This window comes from Saccopteryx leptura, chromosome 3 (genome assembly GCF_036850995.1).
Source record: "Saccopteryx leptura isolate mSacLep1 chromosome 3, mSacLep1_pri_phased_curated, whole genome shotgun sequence".
Taxonomy (NCBI): domain Eukaryota; kingdom Metazoa; phylum Chordata; class Mammalia; order Chiroptera; family Emballonuridae; genus Saccopteryx; species Saccopteryx leptura.
In genome coordinates, this window is record NC_089505.1 from 337,182,725 (window position 1) to 337,194,974 (window position 12,250).

Below are 12,250 nucleotides of genomic sequence, written 5' to 3' on the forward strand. Positions count from 1 at the left end.
GATGGATAAAAGTATTTCACGAAAATGGAAATGAAACAAAGCTGGGGTAGCAATACTTATATCTGACAAAGTATACTTTAAAACAACGGTTATAGTAAGGGATAAAAAAGGTCACTACATAATGATAAAGGGAGCTATCTAACAGGAAAATATAACCATTATAAATATCTATGTGCCTAAAATAGGAACACCTAAATATATAAAGCAGATTTTGTTTTGGACATAAAGGGTGATATCAACAGCAATACTATAATAGTAGGGAGTTTTAATACCCCACTAACATCAATTGATTGATCCTCAAGAAAGAAAATTAACAAAGAAACAGCAGCCTTAAAAGACACACTAGATCAACTGGATTTAATAGATATTTTTAGAACCTTTCACCCTAAAGCAGCAGAATATACATTTTTTTCAAGTGCTTATGGTAGATTCTCTAGGATAGACCACATGTTAGGACACAAAATGAGTCTCAATAAATTTAAGAAGATTGAAATCAAGCATCTTCTCTGATCAGAATGGCATGAAACTAGAAATCAACTACAATAGAAAAACTGAAAAACATTCAAACACTTGTAGGCTAAATAGCATGTTATTAAATAGTGAATGGGTTAAAAATGAGATCAAGGAATAAATCAATCATTTTCTTGAAACAAATGAAAATGAACATACAACAACTCAAAATTTATGGGACACAGCAAAAGCAGTCCTGAGAGGGAAGTTGATAGCACTACAGGCATACCTTAAGAAGCAAGAAAAAGCTCAAATAAACAACTTAACCTGGCATCTTAAAATAACTAGATAAAGAAATGCAAGTAAAGCCCAAAGGAAGTAGAAGGAAGGAAATAATAAAGATCAGAGCAGAAATAAATGGCAAAGAGCCTAAAAAAACAATTAAGTAAATCAATGAAACCCAGAGCTGGTTCTTTGAAAAGGCAAACAAGATTGATGAACCTTTAACCAGACTCACCAAGAAAAACAGAGAGAGGACTCAAATAAATAAAATTAGAAATGAGAATGGAGAAGTAACAGCTGACCCTGCAGAAATACAAAGGATTGTAAGAAAATATTATGAATAACTGTATGGCAAAAAATTAGACAACCTAGGTCTGTGATGGCGAACCTTTTAATAAAAACCACCCACTTTTGCAGTGGTAGTCAACCTGGTCCCTCCTGCCCACTAGTGGTAGTTTCAGCTTTCATGGTGGGTGGTAGTGGAGCAACAAAATGGTGCTGCAATTGGCCATGAAAGCTGGAACACCCACCAGTGGGTGGAAGGGACCAGGTTGACCAGCACTGCAAAAACGGACGGTTTTTATAAAAAGGTTCACCATCACAGACCTAGGTGAATGGACAAATTTCTTGAAACATATAATCTTTCAAAAATCAATCTGGAAGAATCAGAAAACCTAAACCAGTGGTTCTCAAAGTGTGTGCCAGGGCACACTGGTGCGCTCTTGAAGATTTCCAGGTGTGCCCTATGGTATTCCAGAGAAATATGTGCCTGTTGGGGACCAAAAAAACCAACAGGGTTTTTGGAGTTTAGATTTTTGGGGGACAGAGGTGTGGGGAATTGGCTGTAAGCTGACAGTTTGCCCAACCCTCCACCTCACTCGTCTGATTAGGTTGCAAAAGGCTGTTAAGCTGTGTTGCTGAATTGTTTACACTACCTCCCATGTTCCCTGGAAAGACTGGAGGCAAGTTTCTTCTATCCTTTGTTTGGTGTAAAAAGTTAAGATGATATGTATGGTGGGGGTTTTGGATTGATGACTCAACATAAGGAATTGTTTCTTGAAGCCTTTTGGATTTCTATAAAAGAAGGATATGTGGCAATATCTAAAAAAGCTTTGAACATTTTACTACAATTTTCAACATCCTATTTATGTGAATTAGGATTTTTTACCCTCAACACAACAGTAAAAAGAGAGGAATTCTTCAATATATTGACGAGGAAATGAGAGTTTGTCTTTCAAATATATGCCCAAACATTGAAGAAATTGCTAGGACACATCAGGCTCATGTTTTTTATAAACACAAGAATGAAAATAACACATTCATGCCAGGAGCTGATGAATTTACTAAATCTTACTAAGAATGTATCTATATATATAAAAAGATAACTTTTTTGTCATTTTTTTATTTTATTTTTTTATTTTTTTATTTTTTTATTTTTTGCGTTTTCTTTTCTGAAGCTGGAAACAGGGAGAGACAGTCAGACAGACTCCCGCATGCGCCCGACCGGGATCCACCCGGCACGCCCACCATGGGGCGACGCTCTGCCCACCAGGGGGCGATGCTCTGCCCATCCTGGGCGTCGCCATGTTGCGACCATCCTGGGCGTCGCCATATTGCGACCAGAGCCACTCTAGCGCCTGGGGCAGAGGCCACAGAGCCATCCCCAGCGCCCGGGCCATCTTTGCTCCAATGGAGCCTCGGCTGCGGGAGGGGAAGAGAGAGACAGAGAGGAAGGCGCGGCGGAGGGGTGGAGAAGCAAATGGGCGCTTCTCCTATGTGCCCTGGCCGGGAATCGAACCCGGGTCCTCCGCACGCTAGGCCGACGCTCTACCGCTGAGCCAACCGGCCAGGGCCATTTTTTTATTTTTTAACCCCTCTTTTTTACCAATTCTATAAAGCATAACCAAAAATGTAATATGAAAATGTTTTTTAATGTCAGAATAAATTTAATTTCATTATATTTATTTCATTTAATTACCATGAAAGCATGCTTGTACTTTGTATTTTTTTCTTTAATATTTGACTTAATTATTATAACATATTTCTCAGAAACTTGTATATAGTATGCCTACAATTATTTGTAGGATTTTAAATCTGCTCTGACTTTAAAAAGTTTGAGAATCACTGACCTAAACAGACCAATTACAATAAATGAAATTGAAACAGTTATCAATAAACTTCCAACAAACAAAAGCCCTGGGCAAGATGGCTTCACAGGTGAATTCTACCAAATATTTAATGAAGAACTAACTCCTGCCTTCTCAAGCTATTTCAAAAAATTCAAGAGGAGGACTTCCAAGCTCTTTTTATGAGGAAAGTATAATCCTCATTCCAAAACCAGGCAAAGACACTACAAAGAATGGAAACTATAGGCCAATATCCCTGATGAATTTAGATGCTAAAATTCTCAACAAAATATTAGCAAACTGGATCCAGCAATACATGAAAAAAATCATACACCATGATCAAGTGGGATTTATTCTGGGGAGTCAAGCCTGGTACAATATTCGAAAATCAGTCAATGTGATTCATCTCTTAAACAACCAAAGAAAAAGGGAAAAAGTCATGTGAATATATTAATAGATGCATAAAAAGCATTTGATAAAACCCAGCACCCATTTATGATCAAAACTCTCAGCAAAGTGGGAATACAGGGAACATACTTCAACGTAATAAAGGCCATCTATGACAAACCCACAGCCAACATCATAATCAATGGGCAAAAATTAAAAGCAATCCCTTTAAGATCAGGAACAAGGCAGTGGTGCCCCCTTTCACCACACTTATTCAACATAGTTCTGGAAGTCCTAACCACAGTAATCAGACAACAAGAAGAAATAAAAGGCATCCAAATTGGAAAAGAAGTAAAACTATCATTATTTGCTGATGACATGATACTGTACATAGAAAACCCTAAAGACTCGGTCAAAAAACTACTGGATCTGATAAATGAATTCAGCAAGGTGGCAGGATAAAACTTAATATTCTGAAATCAGAGGCATTTTTATACACCAACAATGAACTGTCTGAAAGAGAAATTAAGGAAACAATCCCCTTCACTATTGCAACAAAAAAAAATAAAGTACCTAGGAGTGAATTTAACCAAGGAGGTTATACTTATACTCGGAAAATTATAAAACATTGATAAAAGAAATCAAGGAAGATACAAACAAGTGGAAGCACATACTGTGTTCATGGATAGGATGAATAAACATCATTAAAATGTCTATATTACCCGAAGCAATCTATAAATTCAATGCAATTCCTATTAAAATACCAGTGGCATACTTCAAAGATATAGAACAAATATTCCAAAAATTTATATGGAACCAAGAAAGAACACGAAGAGCCTCAGCAATCTTGAAAGAGAAGAATGAAGTGGGAGGTATCACACTTCCTGATATCAAGTTATACTACAAGCCATAGTAATCAAAACAGCATGATACTGGCATAAGAACAGGCATACAGAGAACCCAGAAATAAACCCACGCCTTTATGGTCAATTGATATTTGACAAAGGAGGTAAGAGCATACAGTGGAGTAAAGACAGTCTCTTTAATAAATGGTGTTGGGAAAATTTGACAGGTACATGTAAAAAAATGAAACTAGACCACCAACTTACACGATTCACAAAAATAAACTCAAATGGATAAAAGAGTTAAATGTAAGTCACAAAGACATAAACATCTTAGAGGAAAACATAGGCAGTAAACTCTCTGATATTTCTCGTAGTAATATTTTTGCCGATTTATCTCCATGGGCAAGTGAAATAAAGGACAAAATAAACAAATGGGACTATATCAAACTAAAAAGCTTTTGCACAACTAAAGACAATATGAACAAAATAAAAAGACAACCCACACAATGGGAGGACATATTCTCCAGTATGTCTGTTAAGGGGTTAATAGCCAAAATTTATGAAGAACTTCTAAAACTCAACACCAGGACAGTAAACAATCCAATTAAAATATGGGCAAAAGAACTGAATGGACCCTTCTCCAAAGAGGACATACAGATGACCAATAGGCATATGTAAAAATATTCAACGTCATTAAGCATCACAGAAATGCAAATTAACACCACAATGAGATACCACTTCACACCTGTCAGAATGGCACTCATTAACAAATCAACACACAAGTGCTGGTGAGGGTGTGGAAAAAGGGAACACTCCTGCACTGCTGGTGGGATGCAGACTTGTACGGCCACTGTGGAGAACTGTATGGAGTTTCTTCAAAAATTAAAAATGGAACTGCCTTTTGACCCAGCTATGTCACTTCTAGAAATATATTCTAGGATCCCAAAACACTAATTCAAAAGAAGAATGCACTCCCCATGTTTATTGTGGCATTGTTTACAATAGCCAACATCAGGAAATAGCCCAAGTGTCCATCAATGGATGAGTGGATTAAAAAGCAGTGGTACATATTGTGGCCGTGAAAAAGAAGGAAATCTTACCTTTTGCAATGGCATGGATGGACTCTGAGATTATTATGTTAAGTGAAATAAGCCAGGCAGAGAAAGACAAATATCATATGATCTCACATATATGTGGAATCTAATGAACAAAGTGAACTGAGGAATGGAATAGAGGCAGAGTCAGGGTTACAGGGATCAGAGGGACAGCTGTCAGAGGGAAGGGGGATGAAGTGATGGGATCAGAGAAGGTGAAGGGATTAGTGAAATTATACATAACACATAGATACAGATAACAAGACAGCAGATCCCAAAGAGAAGGGGGGAGGGGGCATTGGGGAACAAGGGGGTGGAGGTGAGGGAGTAATATTGAGTGGGACACTTGAATTCATGTTAACACAGTAAGTTAAAATTCATAAAAATTTTTTTAAAAGAAATAAAAGTGTAAATAAAGTGAGAAAAAAACTCTGTCTGCAAATATACTTACATTATGAGGTTCTGGGGTTTGGAATTCAACGTAATGAATTTGGTGGGGGCAAAGGGACACAATTCTGCCCATAACAAAGGCTGTAACCGTTTTATTTACAACTTTAGCTGAGCTGCTCTGTCTTCCTGTGTTTAAAATTGGTCTGCTTGTTGCCAATGAGTTTCTCTTTTGCAGGAGCCTGTCCGTGCTTCCCACAGTAGTGGCCTATAACAATCGAGCTCAAGCAGAACTCAAACTACAGAACTGGAACAGTGCTTTTCAGGACTGTGAAAAAGTCTTGGAGTTAGAACCTGGAAACATAAAGGGTAAAAAATATTCCTAGAATGCTTTTATTTACAGCAGTGTCCACTAAAGCCTGCAGGCTTTGTGTATGCACTCATGTATAAACTAAAAATATTTCAAATAAACTCAATTTCTATATGGGCATTATTACCTTCATAAAGTTACTTTTAATTTCAAGTTTAACTTGGCATTTAAATCCCTGATTGTTTGCATTGCAGTAGCCAATAGTCCCAAAAGATTCAATAAAATATGTGTGCATTTTAAAGAAATATCTCAAGCTTGCATTTAGTTGTTTTTTTTTCAGTTTATTATGTAAAGTACATATAAAATTTGCCATCTTAATTATTTTTAAGTTTACACTTCAATGGTATTATTGTGCAGTCATCACTACCATCCATCTCTAGAACTTTTTTCATCTTGTAAAACTGAAACACTATACCTAATAAATCAAAACTGTATTCTTCCCTTCTCCCAGCCTCTGGCTATCACCACCTAGGGGGTCTTTGGGTTACCAGAGTCTCAACATATGTTTTGACTTTACAACACTCACTCCCATAAAAACTTTTAAAAAATGACACATGAAGGTTTCAGCTTATGCTGTTATCATCATACTTTCAGACTACGTGGGCAAACTAGTTTGCCTGTAGGCAGTGGAAGAATACGTAGTGTTCTTTTTCTGTGGCTTAGTTGTGTCTTTATGTTCTAGATTATGATTTTGCAACTGTGTTAGGTAAGTGACTTAGGCTAGGGTGTGTTTCAACTTACAGTGGTACCTTGACACATGAGCACTTTAAATCACGAGCAATTTGAGAGATGACCAGTCACTCACGGGATTTTTTGCTTTAAGTCATGAGCGCATATTTGAATCGTGAGCTTCTGCCACCCTCCACTAGGTAGCCTGCCGAACGTTCTGAAAGGGAGGAAAAAACAAACTTCCATGGAAAGGTTTTTGTTGAAACGTCCTCTAAGTGAAAGCGAGGAAAGTGTGGTGAAAAAGCCAAAAGTCAGTGAAGAAAATGATGATGATTAAGCAAAGTAAAAAAATAGCAATTAAGTTTAGTGATAAAGTTACATATCATACATAGTGTGTAAGATAAATTTTGCAATTAAATGTAGTGTTAAGTGTGTAGAGAGTAAGTTATGTTAAGAGAGCGCGCGAAATGAAAACCTCCTCCTGACCAGTCTCCTCCCCCTCTGCCAGCACCTTCACCTGACCTTGAAGGTAAATAAACCAGTTTACTTCTTTATTCTCTCTTAGTATGTGTGTGTGTATATATATATATATATATATATATATATATATATATATATATATATATATATGTATGTATATGTATATGCATATGTATATATGTATATGTTACTTATAAAGTAAATTTTCTTTATAAAGGCATATAAAACAAAAAATTCATGTGGTTTTTGGGGACCAGAACAGATTAATTGTATTCTTGTTCATTTAAATGGGGAAATTTGATTTGACACACAAGCAAATTGAGTCACGAGCTCAGCCATGGAACGAATTAAACTCATGTGTCAGGGTACCAGTGTACTCCAAAATTTGGATGAAATCACTGTCGTAGGAACAACTGCGGTAACCGGAGGACCCCTGTACTTTCTGTCTCTCTGACTTCACTTTACTAGGTATCTCATGTAAGTGGAACACAGTGTTTATATATTTGTGACTAGTTTATTGAACTGTGACTTTTTACCTAAAAATAGTTAGATACAATTTAATATATATTTTCTGATACTTAATAATAAAATAAGAAGCCCACACCAAAGCTCTAGAACCTTCTATCAGCTGCTTTGTGGGCATTCCCACCTAGATGTCCGTAGACATTTTGTATTAAAAATATCCAAAATAAACTACATATTTCCAACAAAACCTGTACCTTTTTTTTTTTTTTCATCAAGAAAACGTTTTCATTTAAAACTAACGAGGGAGGGAAAGGCAGGGCTGCACCAACGGGCACAGACCTGATTCTTCAAGTAGTGATTCTGTCTCCAGTGCCACACCATGGGACAGGGACCATCTGTGCTCAAGTAGGAGCAGGGGCCAGCGTGTCATAGAATAACAAGATAAATAGACTTCTAGAAAAGAGGAGGCTGTTCAGGTACAGTAGTCATTTTCTGTAGGAGCTGGGGTGGGAGGGAAGCCCTGGTTTCCTGTCACAGTGACTGGAACACCTTGTCCTGGTCAAAGTCCAATGTATGTAAGTCAGACTCCACTCCCCATTTCTATGAGCGAGAAGGAATCATTCTAAGAGGGAGTAGCATACATTAAAATAGACTCATTCAATTTTTTAAAATGTTTTTGGATTCAAACAAATATGAACACTTTTTTCACATGAATGTACCTTTTGTTATCTGCAAACATTACCCTAAATGTCATTGTCAATGCCCTCCTTTTAGCATAAAGTGATCTTGTGCCTGTATTTTGTCTCTGTCACAGAATAGGGGTGGGCTCCTAGCTTTACGCTGGTACCTGGTCAAGGTTTTTCGATCTCCTGAAGGGGCCACACTACCACTGTGCCAGCCCTGTGCCAAGCACTTTACATGTATTAACTTTGTTAATTTTTACAATATCTCAGTGGGGATACAGATGATATTAGTACACTCATTTGTAAGAAAGAGGAAACTGAGGCATAAAATGATTAAGCAACTCACCCCAGATCTTTCTTGTTCACCTCAGTATCATTTTCTATATGTGCAACATTATGAAAATGGGTGTAGTTAAGCTTTGCACAGTTGCATCCTAAACTGTTTTGTGCTACTTATATTCCTCCACTTGAGAAATATGTTAGCTGTAATGCCATATGTTAAAAAAATAATCTAACTTTTATTTTGGTAAATTTCTAGCTCTTCTGCGCCGGGCCACTACATATAAACATCAAAACAAGCTCCAGGAAGCGATAGAAGATCTGAGTAAAGTACTGGAGGTTGAACCTGATAATGAGTTTGCCAAAGTGAGTACAGAAAGTCATTCCTCACCAAATTCTATAGTTTGCTATTTCTGTATTTTTGTTAAAGTGATATCAGTTTTGCTGGATACATGATATTGAGGATTAGGTTGCAGCTTTGACAAGTAGGTATATCCCAGCCACCCCAAGGTGTTAATGTCTATTTGAAGTGAAAGAAAGCAAGCTCTTAAACTGTTCAGAACTATAAACCTACTTCTGGAGGACAGATACTTAATATTTTCCCTTCCTACTGTGTTATAGGCAGTGATTTTCTTTGAGCTAATTTCAGTTTATTATGCAGCAGCTCAGTGTATAAATTTCCTAGGTGGGATTAGGCATGAGTCTGATTGGCCATAACAGAGTGCTTCTTTCTGTAACTTGCAAGGTAAGTGTGCGTCACTGACAGCAGACTGACTGAAATGTGACTCGAGGATCTGTAGTAAGGCCTAAAGAGTAGAAGTAAATGTTGAGAACTGTGAAGGGTCTGAGATTTTACCTACTTGCAAATGAACAAGGTGGCCTATAAGGACATGAAGGATTCCTGGGTCATACACAAAGGACTTTGTGTTACAGCACAGCAAGCTGATGAGCTTAAGTTCATGTTGGTTCCCCTGGCTCCCAAGTCTCATGGGGGTGGTACAGAATGGCCCAGATAGATGCTGCACACTCAGTGGATCTGTGTCACAACTGAGGAACCCCAATTTTACAGAACCCCCATCTTTCATGGAATACAAGTAAACCTGCCCAACCAAAGAGGGAAATATTATCTTTATTTTCCTAGAGAGTGAACAAATCTGCTCTTTCCTCTGAAGAGAAATACTCTATTTCCCAAGGCTGTTTTCAGTACAAACATCCTTAAAAAGGTAGTCTAGAACAAAGGTTGTTTAGTTCCTCTGCTCACAATATATTCAGAAATGAGAAACCCATGGACAACTGTTTTCCAACAGTAAGTTTCACTGTTTCCACATACACCTGTTGGGCTTTCTCTCTCTGAAAGGCAGCGAAAGCCACCGGCACACAGCTGCATTTATCAAGTCAGCATTTCAGTGGGTTAGCTTTAGGGCCCAGATTAGGGACAGATCTTCTCCCCATAGCATTTCCTTTTTATAACGGTATGTTCGTTATTTATAGATGCATGCGCACGTTATCGAGGGAGGTGATCGTCAGAAGATCAATAGTGTTATCAGTGTGGCAGGGTTTCAGATAACATTTTCTCTCTTTTTTATACTTCTTATGCTTTAAGTTTTTTACAACAGCCATGTATGATTATAATCAGATAAAGCAACATAGTCGTTTGAAAAAGAAAAACAACAGATCACCGTAAAAAGCCTAATTTTAGTTGTTGTTATTCACTTCTTAACCTCTGCTTCATATTCCTACCTGAAAGAGTAGTTGTGTTTTTTTATTAAAGGAAAACATCTTGGCCCTGGCCGGTTGGCTCAGCGGTAGAGCGTCGGCCTGGCATGTGGGGGACCCGGGTTCGATTCCCGGCCAGGGCACACAGGAGAAGCGCCCATTTGCTTCTCCATCCCCCCCTCCTTCCTCTCTGTCTCTCTCTTCCCCTCCCGCAGCCGAGGCTCCATTGGAGCAAAGATGGCCCGGGCGCTGGGGATGGCTCCTTGGCCTCTGCCCCAGGCGCTGGAGTGGCTCTGGTCGCGGCAGAGCGACGCCCCGGAGGGGCGGAGCGTCGCCCCCTGGTGGGCAGAGCGTCGCCCCTGGTGGGCGTGCTGGGTGGATCCCGGTCGGGCGCATGCGGGAGTCTGTCTGGCTGTCTCTCCCCGTTTCCGGCTTCGGAAAAATACAAAGAAATAAAAATAAATATAAAAAAAGGAAAACATCTTATTTAATATGGTGATTATGTTGCAGAACATCTTGTCAGAGGTTGAGAGAGATCTGAAAAATGCTGCCCCAGCGTCTAAGACTCCAGCCAAGGGGAGAAGGATGGTTATTCGGGAAGTAGACAACTCCGACGATGAAAATGGAAAGGACAGTGAAAGCAGACACGAAGATGTCAGTAGAGGTGAGAGTAGAACATGTTTTCTCTTCTGTTATGTAAAATATTACCTTGTTACATGATGAGTTAGTCTATGAAACTTTTTAGAGCTTTACCTTGTTAATCCATGAGCAAGTTTTTCCTTAATCTTTTTCTTAACACAGTTCATTTTTTTTCTTTTTTTATTGAGGTGTAATTGATGTATAGCATTATATTAGTTTCATAGGATTCGATATTTGTATATATAGCAACATGATCACCACAATGTGTCTAGTTAACAGAGGTCATCTTTTTTTTAATACAATCTCCCAAACCTATTTTTCTTTTTAACCTGACTCCTTTTTTTTTTTTTTTTTTTTTTTTTGTATTTTTCTGAAGTTGGAAACAGGGAGGCAGTCAGACAGACTCCCGCATGTGCCCAACCAGGATCCACCCGGCATGCCCACCAGGGGGTGATGCTCTGCCCATCTGGGGTGTCGCTCTGTTGCAACCAGAGCCATTCTAACGCCTGAGGCAGAAGCCATGGAGCCATCCTCAGCGCCCAGGCCAACTTTTTGCTCCAATGGAGCCTTGGCTGCGGGAGGGAAGAGAGAGACAGAGAGGAAGGAGAGGGGGAGGGGTGGAGAAGCAGATGGGCGCTTCTCCTATGTGCCCTGGCCGGGAATCGAACCCGGGACTCCTGCACGCCAGGCCAATGCTCTATCGCTGAGCCAACCGGCCAGAGCCCACCTGACTCCTTTTTTTAATGCCCAGTTTAACTCCTGATTATCATCTTTAAATGCAAATGTCTGTGTCTCTGTGATACCAACTATTTGCAAGTTAACCTTAAATCTCTCTCTTAGGTGATTGTTTTATACGTTGCTATTGGCTGTGAAAAAATGTACTGGTTTCAAAGGAGTATACTTTGCCTTTAATGAATGCATTGTTAAAAAATTGCTATGCAATTTAATTTTCTCAAAAAATTTCTTTAATGCAATTTTACTTTTGATATAATTTAAAAAAAAGAGTCTAGATTAGATCAAACTTAATTTTTATAGTATAAAACAATGAAATTGACATCAGCTTTAAGAGGAACGATCTGCCTACTCATTCTACTGTGGGTGTGATCCCCCCCCATTTTTGAAAGCCCTTGAGTAACAAAGGGGAAATATTAAATATCAATTTTGATAATTATTCACTGGTAAAAATCAACTTTATGTAATTTGACAGAATATTTTAATTTTTAGAGAGAAATATAAAATATCAATTCATTCAACTTAAAAAATAGTAAGAAGTATAAGTTTTAAGTTTTCTTTTGTGTGTATGTATATTCTTTTTTTTATTAAATGGAAGGCTGGGAGGCAGAGACCGACTCCTGCATGCGCCCCAACCAGGATCCAC

General features: G+C 38.4%; 1 protein-coding gene across 3 annotated transcripts in view; it reads left to right on the forward strand.

Annotated features, from left to right (window-relative positions):
- The window catches only part of SPAG1 (sperm associated antigen 1), an 84,284-nt gene that overhangs the window by 29,589 nt on the left and 42,445 nt on the right, over positions 1-12,250 (forward strand). For all 3 annotated transcript variants that reach the window (XM_066379225.1, XM_066379226.1, XM_066379227.1), the window contains 3 exons: positions 5,810-5,940; positions 8,777-8,883; positions 10,744-10,897. In XM_066379225.1, coding sequence (XP_066235322.1) covers positions 5,810-5,940; positions 8,777-8,883; positions 10,744-10,897 — 392 coding nt within the window. The remainder of the gene's footprint in view (positions 1-5,809; positions 5,941-8,776; positions 8,884-10,743; positions 10,898-12,250) is intronic.